The sequence below is a fragment of the Sabethes cyaneus genome, chromosome 1, assembly GCF_943734655.1.
Source record: "Sabethes cyaneus chromosome 1, idSabCyanKW18_F2, whole genome shotgun sequence".
Classification (NCBI taxonomy): domain Eukaryota; kingdom Metazoa; phylum Arthropoda; class Insecta; order Diptera; family Culicidae; genus Sabethes; species Sabethes cyaneus.
The window spans coordinates 21572887-21591865 of record NC_071353.1 but is presented as its reverse complement, the minus strand read 5'-3'; the positions used below and the strand labels follow the sequence as shown (position 1 = coordinate 21591865).

Here is an 18979-nt window from a genome sequence, read left to right as displayed (position 1 = left end):
TTTAGGCTAGTTGGTACAATGAGCTCCATAGCTTTGTTGAATGCTTTGTCGAAGAGCTGCACCAGTTTCTGGCAGCTGCTGGTCTACAGAAGCATTATTATTATTCTAAAAATTGCTTTAAAAACCTTGTTAAGTGAGGGCACTGGGCATTAACATGGTTTTATGGCAGTTATCATGAAGAGCTTATTACTTACTTTACTTTACTTTAGTGGCAACGGTCCGTTACCGATCCTGCGCCGAACGAATTATGGTCCTCCAGTACCGTCGATCCTAGGCTGCCGTTCTCCAATCCCCACGAACATCAGCTGAACGTGCATCGTCTTCGACAGCACACACCCACCGAGTGCGGGGTCTGCCTCGGAGTCTACGGCCTCTTCCTGGTTCTCTGCTGAAAATAGTTTTGGCTACTCTTTCATCGGGCATTCTGGCCACGTGCCCAACCCACCGCAGCCTGCCACTTTGCACTACCTTCATTATATCAGCATATTTGTATACTTGGTACAGCTCGTGATTCATGCGTCTACGCCACACTCCATTTTCCATTTTGCCACCAAGTATAGATCGCAGAATTTTACGCTCAAAAACCCCAAGCACTCGCCGATCAGCTTCCTTTAGCTAATGCAGTGCTGGTCATACAGTAAACACCCGGGCGATATTACAATAGATCAACTATACTGGTCGCAGTAATGAGTCCACACATGGAAAAAAATCGTCACGAAAGCAGCTGAGGTCTCACCCGCTATTTTGACGTATGATTTGGATCCATCCAGCGTCGCATGAATAAGCGTATCTAGTTTCGTCGGAAAACCATGTTCTCGCATTATCTGCCACAGCTCAGTTCGTTTAACAGAATCGTACGCCGCTTTAAAGTCCACAAACAAATGATGTGTCTGCAGGTTCTACTCGCGGAACTTGTCTAGCAACTGACGCAGGGTAAACATCTGATCCGTCGTGGAGCGACTTTCACGAAAACCAGCTTGGTACTCGCCGACGAAGGACTCCGCTAACGGTCTCAGTCTGCAGAACAGGATACGGGAAAGCACCTTGTAGGCAGAATTAAGTAATGTAATTCCTCGATAGTTTTTACACTCCAGTCCCTTTTTGAAAATTGGCCAAATGAGCCCATCCAACCACTCCTCCGGCATTTGTTCTTCCTCCCAGATCCTGACAATGATCCGGTGGATTGCTTCGTACAGCCGCTCGCTCCCTGCTTTTAGAAGTTCAGCCGGTATACCGTCGTTCTCAGCAGCCTTACCGTTTTTCTGATGGCTCACTGATTGCCTTTTTAACCTCCTCCTGTGTTGTTGCCTCCACAGCTTGGCCATCGCTTACAATTCCTATCCTGCCCCTGAGCAGATTACTCCGCGTTTACCTCTCTATTCAACAGTGTTTGGAAGTACTCCTTCCACCTGGCTTCTACCGCCGTTTTGTCGGTAAGCAGGCTGCCAGCACTATCATTGCACATCGCAGGCATGGAAAAATTCCTGCATCTCACCGTTGCATAGAAACCCCGTGTGTCGTTGCTGGCGTATCGCTGCTCTTCGCCGGCGTGCACGTGCTCTTTGTACTCGCGTTTCTTTAGACGATGGATTCTTTTTTCCGCAGCTCTAGTCTCTCGGTACCTCTCTCTGTTTTGACGCGTTGCCGCAGTGAGCATGCGACTCCTGGTCTGCTTCTTTTCATCTGTCACTCTCTGGCATTCGGCATCAAACCAGCTGTTACGCTGTCTTCCACGCGTCGTGCCTACCACCTCTCTCGCATCTGTTTCGATGGCACTATGGAAGTTTCTCCACAGCCCATTTATATCTTCTCCTTCTACCTGCTGTTCTGCGATTCGTTGGTTAAGCTTCCTGGGGTACTCTCAGTGCGAGCTTTCGCCATGTTCGACAGCCTTGCGCGAGTCTTACTACGATATAGTGGTCAAAGTCGATATTTGGTCCCCGAAAAGACCGTACATCGATGACATCCGAAAAGTGTCTGCCGTGAATCAAGACATGATCGATCTCAGAGCTAGAGTCCACCATTTAGATGCCTCCAGGTGTGTTTCCAAATATTCAAACGTGGAAAGTAGGTGTCCTATACCGATTGTTCCGTCCTGAATTTCTTTCTTCGTTATTCGTGATAATTGAGTTTTCGGTATACTACCTCACCGGGGTCGCGAAACCTACATCCCGCTGATCGGTCTGCCATCTTAGGTATAGTTGGCGGGATACAGCATTTCATGTTCAGCCACCCGTTTCGAGACAGACGATGTGTGAGCCGCCCCTCATCTGGAGAACAGGCGCTCTAGTTCGCACCTCCTAGCTTAGCTGCTTCAGTAAGTACATGAAGCATTTCCGGGAAAGGCCATCGACCGTCATCATTTGAGTTAAATCTGCGTGGAGGCGCCAGTTAGGAGCTTGAGAGAGCCAGAGCTATGTTTGACGCTCCTTCCAGGTAACTCTCTCCATTTTATACCCAGAAGAGGTTATTCTCAATTTTATAAATTTTTAGGAACAGTTATAAAGGTGAGAATAGATGTTCAACGCGTAGTAAATTACTGAAGCATAGTTAGTCGAAACGTCCGCTGAAAACATTTTAGTTCTTATTTCTCACCGAAAAAGTCAACAAGAGTAACATATATATGTTTTTCATTTAGTTTTTTGTATGATTGGCAACACTTGTTAACACTTGTTCTCCGGCCCACCGCAGCTTACCGATTTTCGCCAGATATACAATGGGAATCTCTCCAAGCAGTGCCTGGAACTCGCGATTCATACGCCTCCGCCGCTTTCAGTTTTTACTCCGCCAAACATTCGCAATACCTTCCACTCGAACACGGCAAGGGCGCGTAAGTCCTCCGTGAACAGCATAATGGTGTCAATTTCATAAAGAACTACTGGTCTCACTATAAGAGTTACTGGTCTAATGATATCCAAGTCATCTGCAAAGCCTAGGGTTGGCTGCCCTTGGTGTCAACCGTGCCTCTCGTTTTGATCCCCGCTCGTCGGATCACCCTCTCAAAAGCGATGTTGAACAGCATGCAGGATAACCCATCATCTTGCTTCACTCCTTGCCGCGTCTCAAAGGGACTCAAGAATGTTCCCGAGCTGCGCATGAAACACATCACTCGATCCAATGAAGCTCTGATCAGTCGCGTCAGTTTGTCCGGAAAGTCGTGTTCGTGCATTATTTGCCATAGCTGGTCTCGATCGACTGTATCGTATGCTGCTTTGAAATCAATGAAGATGTAATGCGAGGGCACGTTGTACTCCCGACATTTTTGCAAGATCTGCCCTTGGGCAAGCCCTCATAAAGCAAAAGCAAAGCCATGGGCTTATACCGTCTTTAGACATTACCCTTCTTTATCGACAGACTTCGCAGCAGGCTGTTAGAGTACAGGAAAATTACGGGGACAGCGCAACAATCCTACTGACTCCGACTAGCAAGCACCGCCTAGCTGAGATTCGAACATACGACGACTGGCTTGTTGGACCAGCATCGCACCTCGAAGCCAACCGGGGGGTTATCTCATAAAGCCCGCCTGGTAATTCCCTACGAACCCCTGTGCTATCGGTGACAGCCGGCGTAACAGGAACTGAGAGAGTACAGTTCGTTTGAACAATTCCTCATGCAAACTAACGAGGTTAGTTTTTAATTTGAACAACTAGCAGCCCTAAATATGCTGAAACTTGTATGAACTGGCCGTCCTGCTCTTTGTTATTGTTTTGGTGGTTTGATTTAGTTAGTAGTTGCAAGCAGCGAATATTTTATTCTCCGATCGGATTTCTATCGTATAATCATTGGGAAACGAAATGTGAAACTGATTAAACACGCTAGATCAGTACAAACAAATCGTGTTCACGTGCATTGTCTGCGGAAGAAAATGATGCCATGTTGGGAATGACATTTGAACCATTTTTAATTTGCACGTCGTGCAAACCAGCGGGGTACAAATTAAAAAATGTTCAGATTAAAAACGGTCAAACGAACGGGGGTCGACGGTACCTTGTTGGTAGCGTTTATCAGCGTTATTCCGCGATAGTTGCACCCGTGTTATAGATGGGACAAACCACTCCGTCCCTTCATCCATTTCTCCGGTGGTTTCTCATTTTCCCAAATCATGGAAATAATCCGGCCATGTTTATAAAGCACTGTGGATATGCGGTCCTTACCAGCGGCTTTGTTGTTGGTCTTCTGTAACCCGATTTCTCATTTGACTTTTTGGAGAGCAGATGCTGGGGCATTATTATCTTTCATGGGCACATTCCTAGGTTGACTTCCGTCCTGCCTCCATGTACAACTTCGCCATTAAGGTGTTGATTGAAGAGCTGCTTTCTGCTGTCCATCACCTCGCGCTCGTTTGTGATTAGATTCCCTCCCTCGCCTTTATAGGGTCAGCCTGGTTTCGGTGTACCTATAGCCCTTACGAGTTTTAATTTTTCACGATTTCTGTCCTAGTTCTAGCGCTTTTTACTCCTCCTGGTGGTCAACTATTTCCTTGCTCGTCGATATTTGGCCAAGCTCTCCTAGTGGCAATACTCAGATAATTTTTCCAAGCATTTTTTTCTCCATCACTTGTTGGCATTCCCCATCGAACCAATCACTTTTTGTCCACTCCGGAGCTCACGTTATTTCAATGGTAAGTAGTCCCTAGTGGTAGGGGTAGACTAGGGGTAGCAATCATTGTTTAGAAGTTTATTTGCACAGTGCACGTGCACTACAATGCTCGTATGTTTATGATTTTTTATGCGTAAGCTGCGTGGTGCGGAATAAAACCATAAAAAATAAGCAAACAAATCGAAGATATTAAATAAACAACCATAATGAACACGCTGCACGTTTCTAACCCGACTAGAGTCTATAGCCTTCACCTTTCTATGCTTGAAAAAAATAGGTTACGCACTGAGTATCCAAGTTATGTAGATTTCATCGTAATATGCGAATCTAATTTGTCTTATTGCAACCACGATTCACTTCGGATGGGCAGATTATGAATGGCGGTATTAGTGAATCTATATCCACTATGATGGCCTACTTCGAACCCGTCAGCAATTGGTTTGCGTAGCAATATGAAACAGCCTGCAATTCATGTAGCAACGATTGCTTTGCGTGGAGACATTTCTACGGTCTGATTCTCAAATGATCCTGTACGCAACAAACTCAATGAGGGTTTATTTCTAGGTTTGCAAACAAACTTTTTAAAAGATTATTACCGATGGAACAAATCTTTTCAGTGTTTAAGTCCGTATTTAGATCCAATTTCTGGGTTTAAGTCCGCGTCTACATCCAATCTATGATTGACTTGAAAGTTGAAACCCATATGTCATATAGATAAATAGACGCAGGTGTCCCAGCTTGCTCCATGCTCATTTCTAAATTTAAGTTGGTGTCATTTATCAAAACCGTACTTACATAAACTATTCATACAATAAACATCAGACCTGTTAAAAATAATTACCGTTCATCTTGAATTATTTTCAATTTACCAATGGGCTACACTATACGATACAGGAAAAGAACATCAGCAAGAAGGATTTTAAGAAGTTCTATTGATTCCAAGAAGGCGAATGAGCATTGCATTTGATGGTTTGTTGTACATATTAACATTTCATACACATTATTTGTTGTTTTCCAAAAGTTTCCTTAAAAAATAAGTAAATGTGTGGATCAACTATACAAAGAACACTACTTACTCTGTATAAAACTTAAAACTCTACAATATCTTTCAAAGGCGCCAGAGCGAAAAACTGTTTTTCAAGAAAAACATTGTTGGACAGCAACAAGGAGGCCACATTCTCCAGTCTAGGTGAACCAAACGATATCAATTTTGATGAGCGTGACGATGACAACGATCACAAATTATTGGTAGATATCGTCGGTGCTATATCACGGAAACTCATTCATTCAATCCGTGCTGCCAGCATAGCGTTGATCCCTTGCACGGTGTAAAAACCGTACCCAGCGATCATGGAACCTGCTGCGAAACACATTGTCGCCCAGGAACGGCGCATGTCGACTACTACTGGTGACGTGCAGGCGGTGTACATCGAAATTAGCGAAATGTGCTGCGCTACCAAGGTGAACGATAAACAAATTATCTTCGGCAACAACTTCCATTGGGACGAGCCCCCGAAGGGTCGGTCAGTTCCTCGTCGTTCGTCAACTGGTTCGTACGGTTGTTTGCGGATAGTGGCAGCGGTTGCGGTCGATAGTAGCCATTTGTTGGAATACCTACTGGTGTGGATGAGCAAGGATTTAGAGCTGAAACGGTAGTGCAGGTTTTGTAGCGAAATTGGTCGTTTGGGAACGACGGAACATCCGGTAAGCGGTGCGGCCGCCTGGAGTGGTTGTGGTGACGATCCCGGAAGTGTTAAACTTTACCTGACTGGTGACAGCAGACGAAAACCTTCCCCTACGAAGATACCGAGAGGAACCTATTGGCGAACCCCAGTGAGTGGTAGTGACTACTACGAGCAGTTCTGTGTCAAGTGTCGGATTTATCTGTTGGAAAACTTTCAAAAGTTTAAAAACAACTTTTCCATTATGTCACGTGTAAGTATGAGCACTGAAGGGGCATAGTTTCAATAGAGTGTGTTTTATTGTTCATCGTTCTGTCTGTGGCAGTCGACTTCGTGGAACTTTCTCTGGGATTAGAGCCGAGGGCGATACCGTAGGCGATTTATGAGTGCCACTGAAATTTCAATTGCAAAACTCGTGGTTTCTAGGTATAATATTTGATGAAACACTTTTTCAATTTGGGACTCAAATTTTTAGGATAAATACAATTTTAGTTTGATTATTCTAGACAATGTGTATACACTCAAGTCTTTTTTTACACGGTTTGTTTTTTTTCGATTACTCCAGAACGGTACAACTGAGGGACTAAAAAAACAAAATTTTTATTTTTATATCTTATGGTCTTATGGTGGTAAAATTCTATTAATTTTTCACGTTTTACGAACTTGTAATGAAAGAAAGAAGATAATATCAATATGTTAATTTCATGCCTGAAAATATGTGTGTTAAAACTTGTGCACATACAATTTTATAATGCTGATTGCAGAAAAAAATCTACCACCAAAAGTGCAAAATCGCTCATAAAAGTGCTATTTTGGATTAAGTTTTGTCGGTGTCTTCGATGCACTTATTGTTTGAAATATAAAGAAAAACTGCTGAAAGATACCGAAACGATTCAGTCTACAGTTTTATTCTGAAATCTCTTGTTCCTTGTAATACAGCAACTTGATCAAATCGGAACTCAAAGCAATTTCATTCTTCTTGATAATGTGATTATTATTTAAATTGATATTTGATTATTAGAATAGCCGTCGGACACGTATCATATTAGTAACTCATACAAAACTCATACAAACCGCATACAAAAGCTTGTGAAATTCGGGGATCCTGCGACCCAAGTTTAATAAATTGTAATTTAGAAAAATTGCCTGCTTGAAAACATTTACATTGCTTAAAATGTGTCCCTCTCAATCAAATTGCATCACAGAGAAAACGCTATAGAAATTTACCCATTGGATATTTTTTTTATTTATTTATTTCGTCAACCGATGTAGACTAGTATAATATATACAATTTATACAATTTTCTCATATAAAAGTCTTATAATTAAATGAAGATTAAAAAGTGTACTTATTCTTTTGTATCGTTCGCTACGCGTTACGATTACGTGTTGACTGAAAGTGATGTTTAAGTCTATGCCGAGACATTGTAAAGTCAATGGTTTCGCAGTATTGATTGTACGAGGCCATCATACGATTTAATGGACCGAATTTTGCATAATTTGTGCGATAATGGCTTATGGCAAATAAATTTCGATTACGAAGTTGCCGAGTAGGTGTATAAAAGTACAGTTTTGATAAAAATTTTGCTGAGTCAATATGCTGCGAAACGATATCGTTTACAAATAAGACCATTGCATGTTTACGACGCTCTTTTAATGATTGTATATTTATAAGCATGCAGCGTGCTTCGTATGATGGAAGAGGAAATGTTGTCCAACCTAATTTACGAAGGGCATATAAGAGAAATTGTTTTTGTACTGATTCTATTCTCTCTTCGTGCGTGATGGAAAACGGTGACCATACAATGCTGCAGTATTCCAGTATTGACCTTACATAGGTAATGTATAATGTTTTGATTGTGTATGGATCCAAAAAATTGTAGCTAAAACGTTTAATGAAACCTAGCATGTTATTTGCCTTGTGTATTATTGCGTTATAATGGTCGATAAAATTTAGCTTGGAGTCTAAGATAATTTCTAAATCCCTAACTTTTTCACATTTTTCTACTGTTTGATTTCCTAATCTGATTGAGAGTTCTGGTGTAGTTCTTTTTCTGGTAAATGTTATTAGATTGCATTTTTGTACATTGAGTTCTAATAGGCTCTTTTACACCATGTGTAGAATATGTGTATTTCATTCTGGAATACATTGATGTCTTCTTCATTTTTTACTTCCAAAAAGAGCTTCATGTCATCGGCATATATTAGCACTTTCAGTTTCTTGAGAATGAAGGAAATGTCGTTTACATACAAAATGAAAAAAAGAGGTCCCAAATGAGAGCCTTGAGGGACCCCAGAAGTGACTTGAATTGGATTCGAGTTCTTTCCGTTAAATTTAATTATTTGTTGGCGATTAGATAAATACGATTCAAGCCATTTCAGGAGCCCTGGTTGAATTCCAATTTTTTGCAATTTGAAAAGCAGCATTGGTATGTCAATGCGATCAAATGCTTTGCTAAAGTCCGTATAAAGTGCTTCTACATGGTTTCCATTATCCATTGCATTCAATGAATAGTCAATAAATTCCAGTAAATTTGTCGTAGTCGAGCATCCTTTGAAGAAACCGTGTTGCATTTCTGTAATTCTGTTTTTAATTTGCAGGAATAATTTTTCATTAATAATTGCTTCGAAAAGTTTTGGAATGCAAGAGATTATGGCAATACCACGATAATTACGTACGTCAGATTTCCTACCTGATTTAAAGACAGGTACTAGAAAAGAGCTTTTCCATATTTTTGGAAAGATTCCGGATTCCAGTGATAAGTTAAAAAGCCAAAACAAAGGAGCTGTAAACTCCATTGCAAGATTTTTTATGAAAACTGGAGGGATTCCGTCGGGTCCAGGGCCTTTTGAGGCATCTAAATTTTTTAAGGCCTGCAAAATGTCCTGGGCATGAAGTTGGTTGACACATATGTCCACTGAAAATTCCGGATAGAATGCAAAATAGTCGCGATCGCGATCTTCTTCAGAAAATGTTGTATAGATTTCTTGGAAAAATTTTGCAAACAGATTACAAATCTTTTCCGAGTTATCCCCAACACTTTCATCAAGATGCATTATGGATGGAAAGTTGTCAGATTTTAGTTTGGTTTTCACGTAATTAAAGAAGTTTTTAGGACTGGACTTTATTTGAAGTTCAATTTTTGAGTTGTACTCTTCAAATGCATTGCTGATTGCTAAATTAAGCTGATTGCATATGTCCAAGTATATTGCTAAATTTTCACTATTGGCGTGTTTTTTATAAGTTTTATGGGCTTTTTGTTTGCGATTTTTTAGATTCTTAATTTGGCTGTTATACCAGACTGGGCTTTTTGAATTTTTGTGACGTCTTCTTTTCTTTGACGGTATGTTCTGTATCATTATTTCTAACAAAATTTAAAATTTTATGAAATATGTCTACAGCAGTGTCGACATTTTCTTCATTCTTGAGAATATGTTGCCAATTAACACAGTTTAATCTACCTCTAATACTTTCATAGTTAGCTTTATCGTATTCAAAAACTTCTTCATATTCGCAATCGTTGGGTCTTTGGTATTGGTGTATAAATAAAGAATATTCAATTGCTGTGTGAAATGCCTCATTTTTCCAAAGTGGGTTTAATGATTCAGTCACACAGAAGTCTTTGTAAATGTTTGTGAACAAAAAGTCTAGATAGCAATTCTGTTGGTTTTTAATTTTATTAATTTGGTTCAGACCCAAATTAGCAGTTTTGTCAAAAATGAACTGCAAGGTTTCATTTTCCCCAGCGATTGGAAGTAAGATACATTCATTTTCAGAGTCCGGAATGAAGTCTGCATGGCGTTGATTGAAGTCTCCATAGATGTGAACTTTAACCTCAGGAGGCAGTTGTGATAAGATTTGTTCGGCAATTTGTAAAAATGCTTCGTAAGACGATTTATGAGCATGGTCTGGAGGAAAATACACTGAGGCAAATACATGTGTTTCACCCAGACATGCTCAAATTCTTTAAATTTTGTTGTCATTATAATTTCAGAATTGAAATTAGACGACAAAGCTATGAGGACCCCGCCACCCGACTTCTTTTGAGACTCAAGAAAATTTCTGTCGTCTCTGAATACGTTAAAGGCACTTCCGAAAATTTCTTCACTTTTTACGCTTGCGTCTCAGCTTGTTTCAGTTGCCAGAATAATACAAAAGAATGAACTTTGTAAATTTTTATAGATTTCTTTCATTTTTGCTGGACTTTTCATGCGATTGAAATTTTGACAATAAATTAAAATTTCAGTTGCATCCTGTCTTAGTGAAGAAATGAATGGAAGTGGGTCTGGGTCGGTTGAAGAAATAATTAAATTAGTTACCTCTTTCTCATCGAAAGGAGTTCGGGGAGTTTGTCTTGAACATTTGAGTAGAAGTAGGTTAGAGTGTATTGTTCACACTGTATTTTTATCGCTGTCAGTTTTTCGAAAATTGGAAAAAATGGTCACTCGAAAAGCAACGTCGCGAATTGATTTTGCGCAAGCACCTGGAAAATGCTCAGCTCTCACATCGGAACATCGGAAAACAACTTGGAATCGTGCAGTCAACGGTGAGTCGTGTGACTAAACGTTACTACGAAACTGTGTGCATCGAACGGAAGGAGAAATGCGTGTCGTGAAAGCGTTTAAGCAGAATTCCAATGCTTCGGTCCAAAAAGTTGAATCTGTCCAAGTCTTTCGTTTAGAGAGCCAAGGACTGTACACCCAGCTGCTCACGAAGCCTCATTGTTTCATCATGGATGATGAGACTTACGTCAAGACGGACTTCCGGTAGCTTCCGGGGCTACTGTTCTTCACCACCAAGCACAAGTTTGATGTTCCGGAGGAAGCAGAAACTTTCCAAGTTTATCAAAAAATACATGATTTGGCAAACGAAGTCCGCCGTTCGTGACTACTTGGAGTGTCTACAGAAGTGTCTGCTTCCTCTTTTGATGTAACACTTAAGCCTTAAAATCTTCTGGCCGGATCCAGCTTCGTGCCACTATTCAAAGGATGTCCTGGAGTAGTACGAGGCCAACGGGGTCACTTTTGCACCCAAGGTCATGACGCACCGGAATTAAAGCCCATCGAAAAATATTGAACTAATATGAAGCAGGCACTACCGAAGCATCTCAAGGAAGTCAAATCGGAGGAATACATGAAGAAAAAGTGGTTTTCCGTACAAAAAACCCGATTTAATCCACCTAGTGGTGAAAGGAACCTTTGTTATAATTCATCTATTGTTTAACGTTGCCTAGTGCGTTGGTTTACATAAAATTTTTGAAAATTGAATAACTTTACAAAATTTGAACAAAACAGTAACACTTTTAAATTTTGATAGATCGTTTTTTCATGAAATTGCTAAGTAAGGATAAGTAAGTTGTTATTAATCTGAGTAAGTGCAAATAAAAGAAAGTTGTAAGAGGAAATCCTATTGTTTAACATTGCCTAGTAAAGGTCTAGTTTATTGGTTTTTGAACTATACATAATTTCCTCTAATGCCATTCTATAGAGAGAATGTAATGCCATAGAAATCAATAGAGTTTTCTTGAATAATTTTCATCAATTTTTATTAACCTGCGGTTACTCACGCTCCCGTCCAGCGCCTCTGTGGTTCAAAGGTACACGGGTACCAGTGAGCGACACGCCCTGGCAGGTGTTGTGGGTTCAAATCCGGTTATAATCTCTGATTACAGCTTGGTTCGACCCATGCACCTTCCAGCATTGGACAAAAGATAGGAGTCACAGCGACAACTTGTTAACCATAGCTACCTATTACCCCCCCCCCCCCTTCCTTTCCACCCTTCCCCTTCATTCCCGAAAAAAAAATCCTTCTTCATTACTTTCCCTTACCGTCCCTTCATCAATTGTAGAATCATCGTTTCAAAATAAATATTTATATATGCCTGACCGCATTTCAAGGTCATGACTAAAAGTCACGAGTTTGGTCAATACTCACGCTGTTGTATTTTGTACAAGACGTGTAGGTTTTCCAATCCCATATTGTTATAAGGTTACAAATCGTTGTTTACCTAACGTATATTTTTCAATAAACTTATTATGAGCAAAATGTCATAATTATTCAATGCATTAATAATTTAAATTGTTGGGAAAATAGATCAGCATAAACCGCCATCACAGAAACGAAGCAATCAGTATGTGAGGTGTACCAGAATTTGGCCGTAACTGGAATGTTCTCTTTTGTTCATATGGAAAAATGGTGTCTGTATGCAGCGAAACTATTAGCAAATGTAAAATGTTTACAATGTATCCGTCTGCTGGTAGTCGAGTAATTCGGAGTCAAAATTAGGGTATTTTTTATAATCAAAGTTCCAGCAAAGTATTTTCAGCACAGTTGTGTATTTTTACTATTTGTACAATTTTGTACTACATGAAAAAGTCATACAACAATTACAAAATTGATTTTACAAATTCATATACAATAAATAAGATTTTTCTATCTACGCTGCAGAGATAGAAAGTTATTGTATTCGGCAAAATTTCTTGTAATAATATGCTCTATAACTTTGCAGAACACATCAATGTGTTGTATTGAAACTGAAGGAAAATAATTTTTTTATTTCTCTTTTGGGGGGATTAATCAAAATTCAAATTCTACCAAACGATAGAGCTTTCAATTTTAAGAAACTCTTCCAAAGGTTCGATAAACTTAAAACCAAGTTTTCCTAGTCAAAACTCTAGTGCGCACGTTTTCTTTGGTTTTGGGCTATTGTGCGCGCAAGTAACCGTGTTATAAAAGTTGGCGCGAGTGTTCGAGGGTTAATATCTTTTGACCGGTAAAACCAATTCTTATGTAATTTTGCATATATATTCGTAGTGTGAAAACCTCTCGTTTGATATTAAAAAAATTGAAATTAGGTAAATTATCTTGGTTAAAATCATTATAAATTATTGTTAATTTTGGTGTGGTGTATTCGATTGCTCATAACTTTTAAATTAAACGTCCAATCAGAAAACCATTCAATAGTGATCTATCCGGCTATATTACCTGCCAAATGAAACTAATAGCGCGTAAATCGGTTTGGCCATCTCTGAGAAACAGGCGATAATTATTACCTTGTCAAAACAAGTTTTTTAAGCATAACTTTTAAATTAATTGTTTATTTTCAATAAAAAAAATCCGAACAATTTAGTTTTAACAAGAGCTTTCATTTGATACTAAGATCGTTGAAATCGGTCATGTAGTTCCGGAGAAACCCGTGTCACGTAGTTTTCACATTTTTGCTTATAACTTTTAAACGAAACGTCGTATCACGAAACAACTCAATAGTGATCTACTAGGCAATAATACCTTTCAAACAAGAGTAATAGCGAACGATTCGGTTCAGCCATCTCTGAGAAACAGGCGATAGAAAAAATCATTACATACATACACACACACACACACACACACACAGACATTGCTCAAATCATCGAACCCTATCGATTGGTATATGTGACTTGACCCTCCGGGCCTCGGATCAATTTCGTGTTTTTCGACCAATTTTTAAACTTTTGTTATAGTATAACAAAGGTAAAAAGCTGCTTCCAGATGTTGTACAGAACCTTATTAGTGGAGTTAAGCGTAAGGTGCGAGCATACCGTTATTGTATTGAAGTTGAATGAAATAAGTAAGCCAAAAGCTTACTAATGGGTAATATTTTATTGTCTGAGAGTTTGAAAAGGATCGGTCAACTAGGTCAACATTTTTTTACAGCCTTTATGCAAAATCATGTCAAACCGCCCGCGGAATTACCTTATCTATTGCACAAAAATTATCAGTCAGAAGATGATGCAACGATTCACCAGTGTTTCGTTTCGACCGTTTCGCTTGGTTTCATTTAGCTAATCTTCTCATTAGCTTCATATTAGGAACATGTTTGCATACTACTCAAGGTACAAGAACCGATCGAGTACCGTTATTCTTTTAAAATTATACTGGCGTTATTGACCCTGTTTATACAAAGGAAATTTTAATTGCTAGATTATGCTAGATTAAATTTAATGTCAAATTATATATGATAGTTGAGTAAGGACGGAGACTTACGCCACACCCAGAGCTCACTATCAACCTAACGCCTTGTTGCTGTGCTGCGCTGTCTACCGTGCTCGATTTCTAGGCGGAAATGCTCTAGCCGTTCAAAGTTCAAACATCATTTTGTTGGACTCGTAGCCTTTGCTGACTATAATCTAGGAAAATTTTCTCAAACTCGTGATCGGCACGTGCTTCTGCCGCCATAATAACCTCGAGGACCGGATTGTTTGTTTGTTTTTCCCGTGACGATGTGTTTTCTATATGATGTGCTATTATTTTACGAACTTCAGCAATATATTATCTTTAAAGAGTTGTCATCCATTGACCCGGACCAATAAAGATTTGTACTTATCCTGATCAACAAGTTATTTTCCATTTTTCATACAGGGTACAGAGGGTAAATATCATCATAGCCCCTTCCTTGTTTGATTCTAGTAGTAAAAATACTGTGTAAATATTCTAAATTATATTCACAACTAGTAATGTGCCAGATTTTTAGAATTGGTAAAATCGATTTCTCAATTTTGGCTAACTTTCAGAGAATTTGCAACTGTAATTCCTACAAGCAATTAAAAAACTGATGTTCCATGAATAGACATGAATTCTCCAAGACCAAGCAACTCTTGTGAAAGTTTCACAAATTTTGAGTGGTTTTTGCTAGAAATCCATACCTTATTCTCGAATGACAGAAATAGCTACAGCCACTCACCTTTGAACGTATTATAAATTATAATGAAGGTCATTATTTATCCATCGTCCGTCATCACCCCCATCGTGTTGCCTAAACACTAGCACCATCTATGATCGACATTTTCAAATATTAACTTACAGCAGTATTTTTATGGAGCAATAGAGCATCCCCCTCCTTTCGTTAAAAAACGCCACTTTGACGAATACGGAGACATTCCCAATCAACAAAAACTTTAAATGACTGTTACAGCCAACGTGCGACTAATGGGAGAGTGCATGTTATGTCTGTTTGTCTGTGATATAATTTAACATACAAAACACTGCATAAATATTATCATTCTGTGCTACTAGCATTTAAACCTAATTTTATGATAAATATCAATCACGTCTGTTGCGGGTCTGTTTTTTAGTGATTTATAAACCTATTGAGTATTTTCCTTGTACATTCTTCACTTGCACTTGTATGAACTAAAAAACATCGTTTAAAACCAGTTATAATCAAAAGTTATGAAATCTCTAATGCCCTCTACCTTTCGGCTCGTCTGAGATTAGTGCACGTCCTGTTCATGTGCATTATGAGTGCAAAGCAAAATCTTACTTCAACCTTGCCGTTTTTTTCAAGTTTAGAATTATTCTGACACCAGAAATCATCAACACTGGCTATATATAGCCTTGTAACAGGTCAGCGGGTTTGTTTATATTCTCAGATGCAAAGCAAACTTCTAACTTTTCAAAAAATCACTGCATTTTTGCTTGTTTTTTTTTTTGTTATGTACATCTAAATAGAACAACATAGCACCAGAACAACATTGACTGATGAAGGAACTATAATGATTTTTGTTACGTCTCGATGATTTTCAGCAAACCGTAACCAATCCGTGTGAATCCGTTATCAAAGCATGCGGTGGAGGAGTGATCTAAAATGCGGTTAATTGACCGGTGTCCATCCAAATATTACGTCTTTAAAACCAAAACCACTGAAAATATTTTTTTTTAATTCCATGTTAGAGTTGTCTACAGAAAATTACAGGAAATTGTCTTCGATCAACAAATTCGGATACTCTTCCTGATTGATGTTCATCACTCATGCTGGTTGTCAGTTTGCGAGTTTGGATAAGGGGGACGTAACTAAATAAATCACTACCTTGGTTACCGAGCGGCGTTGCTAAAAAATAATAAAACTTACTACACGTTTCGTTCCTCGCATAAGCATGTGGTTGATATCCGGGAAAATGAATGCAACCATAAATTTTAGCGAAACGACTGTAGGCCTCGACTCTGAACTAAACCTTACTGTACTTTACTTACCTTCCGTGCCTGCAAAGCTTGTGGTTTACGATGAACCCCCCATAATCGTAGTATGGAATTCTTCTTCGATAATCGATTATTAACACAAGACATGCGATCCTGTTGTTGAGTCGCAAAACCTACGTGTTTCGGCGACACATTTCGACGGCATTCGTGAAGCTCAAAATGGGTAAATGAAAACCCGCCAGTTCGTCATGACCTGCAGTAACCACATTGTCAGCGCAGGATAGTAAACGCAAACTCTCAGCTGACCTCTTTCCACCGCCCCCGTGGGCTTGTATAATTTGCGTAACAAATCAAAAAAGATTCCCAAATTCCCAAAGGGGAAAATCATATCTGTTCCCCATTAGAGGACATGTCATATCATTTCCAAATCCAAAGCGAGTTGCCTATTAGCGTAATCCAGGTTGGGTATGATTATCGTCGAATGTTTTTTATGAATGTTTCTTGAAACGAACTTGTCAAATTATTCTTTAGCCAATTTCCTGGTAAGGATTCGCCTAGTTGATAAGCAACCTTCTAGGAGTTGTTTCTTGCTCCCGGTTCCGAAAACGATACAATTTATGATATTGGAAGGAGGCTTCTGCAAACAAAATCGTTTCGTTCTTTATTTTTTTTTAATATTTTTTTGAATAGACTAGTTCACTAGTACTAAAAACAAAAAAAGGGCTAAAAACAGAAAAAAGGTTAAACGAAGACATTTTCCTTAATATGTGTTTAAAAATGTCGGCTTGAGCAGATTCATAAATTCATCAAATGGTAGCTAATTTATGACGTCTCCTTCGATAGAATCCGGTTGTGTCTCCCCCATCGTCATCCAGTGGCTCCTTACACCTTCCACAGCGAACTTTTGGACTGATAAGGATTGGCCCGAAGCGCAGTCACTGCAACCTTGATTATTATTCACTCGTCCATGCAGCAATCAGGCATCAGACGCTGCGGTCCGCCTGCTCTGATTACGTGACTAAAGATTGGTAGGCGCTTCCTCCTAGCTGCCGACTGTGATTTCATCAACTTTCGAGTCGGCTATATTTCAAAGAATAAAACTATAATTTCCACCCAGACATACCCTCAGTGCGCACCGATTGCCGAGAACTTGTTGCTGTTGTAGAGTCAAAAACTGAAATGCCGTAGCAAAACATTTTTGACAGCTAAAACCTAATTTAATTTGCAGGTTCTGACAGAATGTTTAAAACTGTATATACACCATGTACTATAACGATACAACCAGCCGCAAACACGCGAATCTTTTCAAAGCCGCAGATCGGCAACTAATAAAAGTCAATTCCATTTCCACGGACCGAGAATTTGTGGAGGGATGCGTCGTGTTGATTGACCAGTGTTTACACTTTTCCAGTAAAGTGAAGCAATTTTCAGCATGCAATCCGGCATTCGAGCGCTGGATCGATTGGCTTTATTCGTTCTTCGTTCAACAGCGACCCGCCTGCCGGGGGGTTGCATGTTTCCCAGGTTCGATAACGACACCCACAAACTCCTAGAAGGCATTCAAATCAGGCTAATAGGGTCTGTTCCGTACTTTGGCTTTTTGAAGCTAATTCAAAGTACTGCAGGGTTCAGGTAATTAAAAAACAAAATTAATATGTTAAATATACTCATTCAACCGAATTATCCAACGCTACTTTGCAGCTAATATCGATATCAAGCGATTGTTTATAAGTTATGTTTGTGTCACTGCACTAAACTCGTAAAAAACTGCACAAATAATAATTCAGTTTAAGAATAAAATCATTGCGTCACTTGAAATATAACATTTATGCATGTTATTTTCAGAGATCAAAATTAACGATATCTATCGATACACGACGATATTTTTCGAAACTTTTCGAACCCGCTTGGATAACGTATTGCGTATGCGTTATGAGTCAGGCAAAACTTGCTAGATGAATTCCGTATTATCGTGCAATTTATACGTGTCAAACCGAGATGTCTACCTTACCCGGAAAGTCATTAGAAAAGAAACTTTTCAGACAAACACTCTGTTTTCTTCCGGTTCTGATTGAAATCTTGCATTTTCCACATTCACCGCTCCTGTCGGAAGGTGGTTAGAAAAATTTCTCGCTGCTGCGTGCAAACGACCACGTACCTATACGTGCGAGAGGATTGCGGTACGTGGTTGGTGTCACGCCAGAGGAGCTGACGGACGAGTTTACGACCGAATCGGCAATATTTACACTATATGTATAAAATTCGCTTTCAACCGATTATGAACCGGGGCTACATGCGTATTCTGATGCAAAGGAAAAACCTGCAGTAAGGTGACTACGTGCACGTCCTCTCAGTAACAGCCATGGTTCAAACGCCTCTCACTCAAGTAGCGAAGTGCAAAGCTCGAGAGGTCCTGACCGAGTTTATTATCGTTGGTCGTAATTGCAAATGTAATCCGTTCACGGCAACAGAGGAATATGCAATTTAAAGAAGGAAAAAAAACTCACCGGAGCTATCAGTTGTTTTTTACTGGTTTGTGCCGTTGAATCGAAACCGTTGCTGAAAAGCATCCTTATTGATAGTAAATTTGAGATGTATTTAACCCATTAATAATAAATATAATAATAAATTCACCAAATGCAGTAGAATACAAAGAGCCTTTGAGCCATGGTGAATCGTGCCATGTCAAGAATTCGTCCTCACTTCCATCGCTCTTGGCTACGCGTTACCAATTCCGTCTCGGC

The 18979-nt window shown here is 39.5% G+C and overlaps 1 protein-coding gene across 1 annotated transcript in view; it reads left to right on the top strand.

Moving 5' to 3' along the window:
• Positions 1-5949: 5949 nt before the first annotated feature.
• LOC128745470 (rootletin) overlaps positions 5950-18979 on the top strand; it is a 31830-nt gene continuing 18800 nt past the window's right edge. Inside the window, 1 exon segment of the mRNA XM_053842545.1 lies at positions 5950-6534. Coding sequence (XP_053698520.1) covers positions 5950-6534 — 585 coding nt within the window.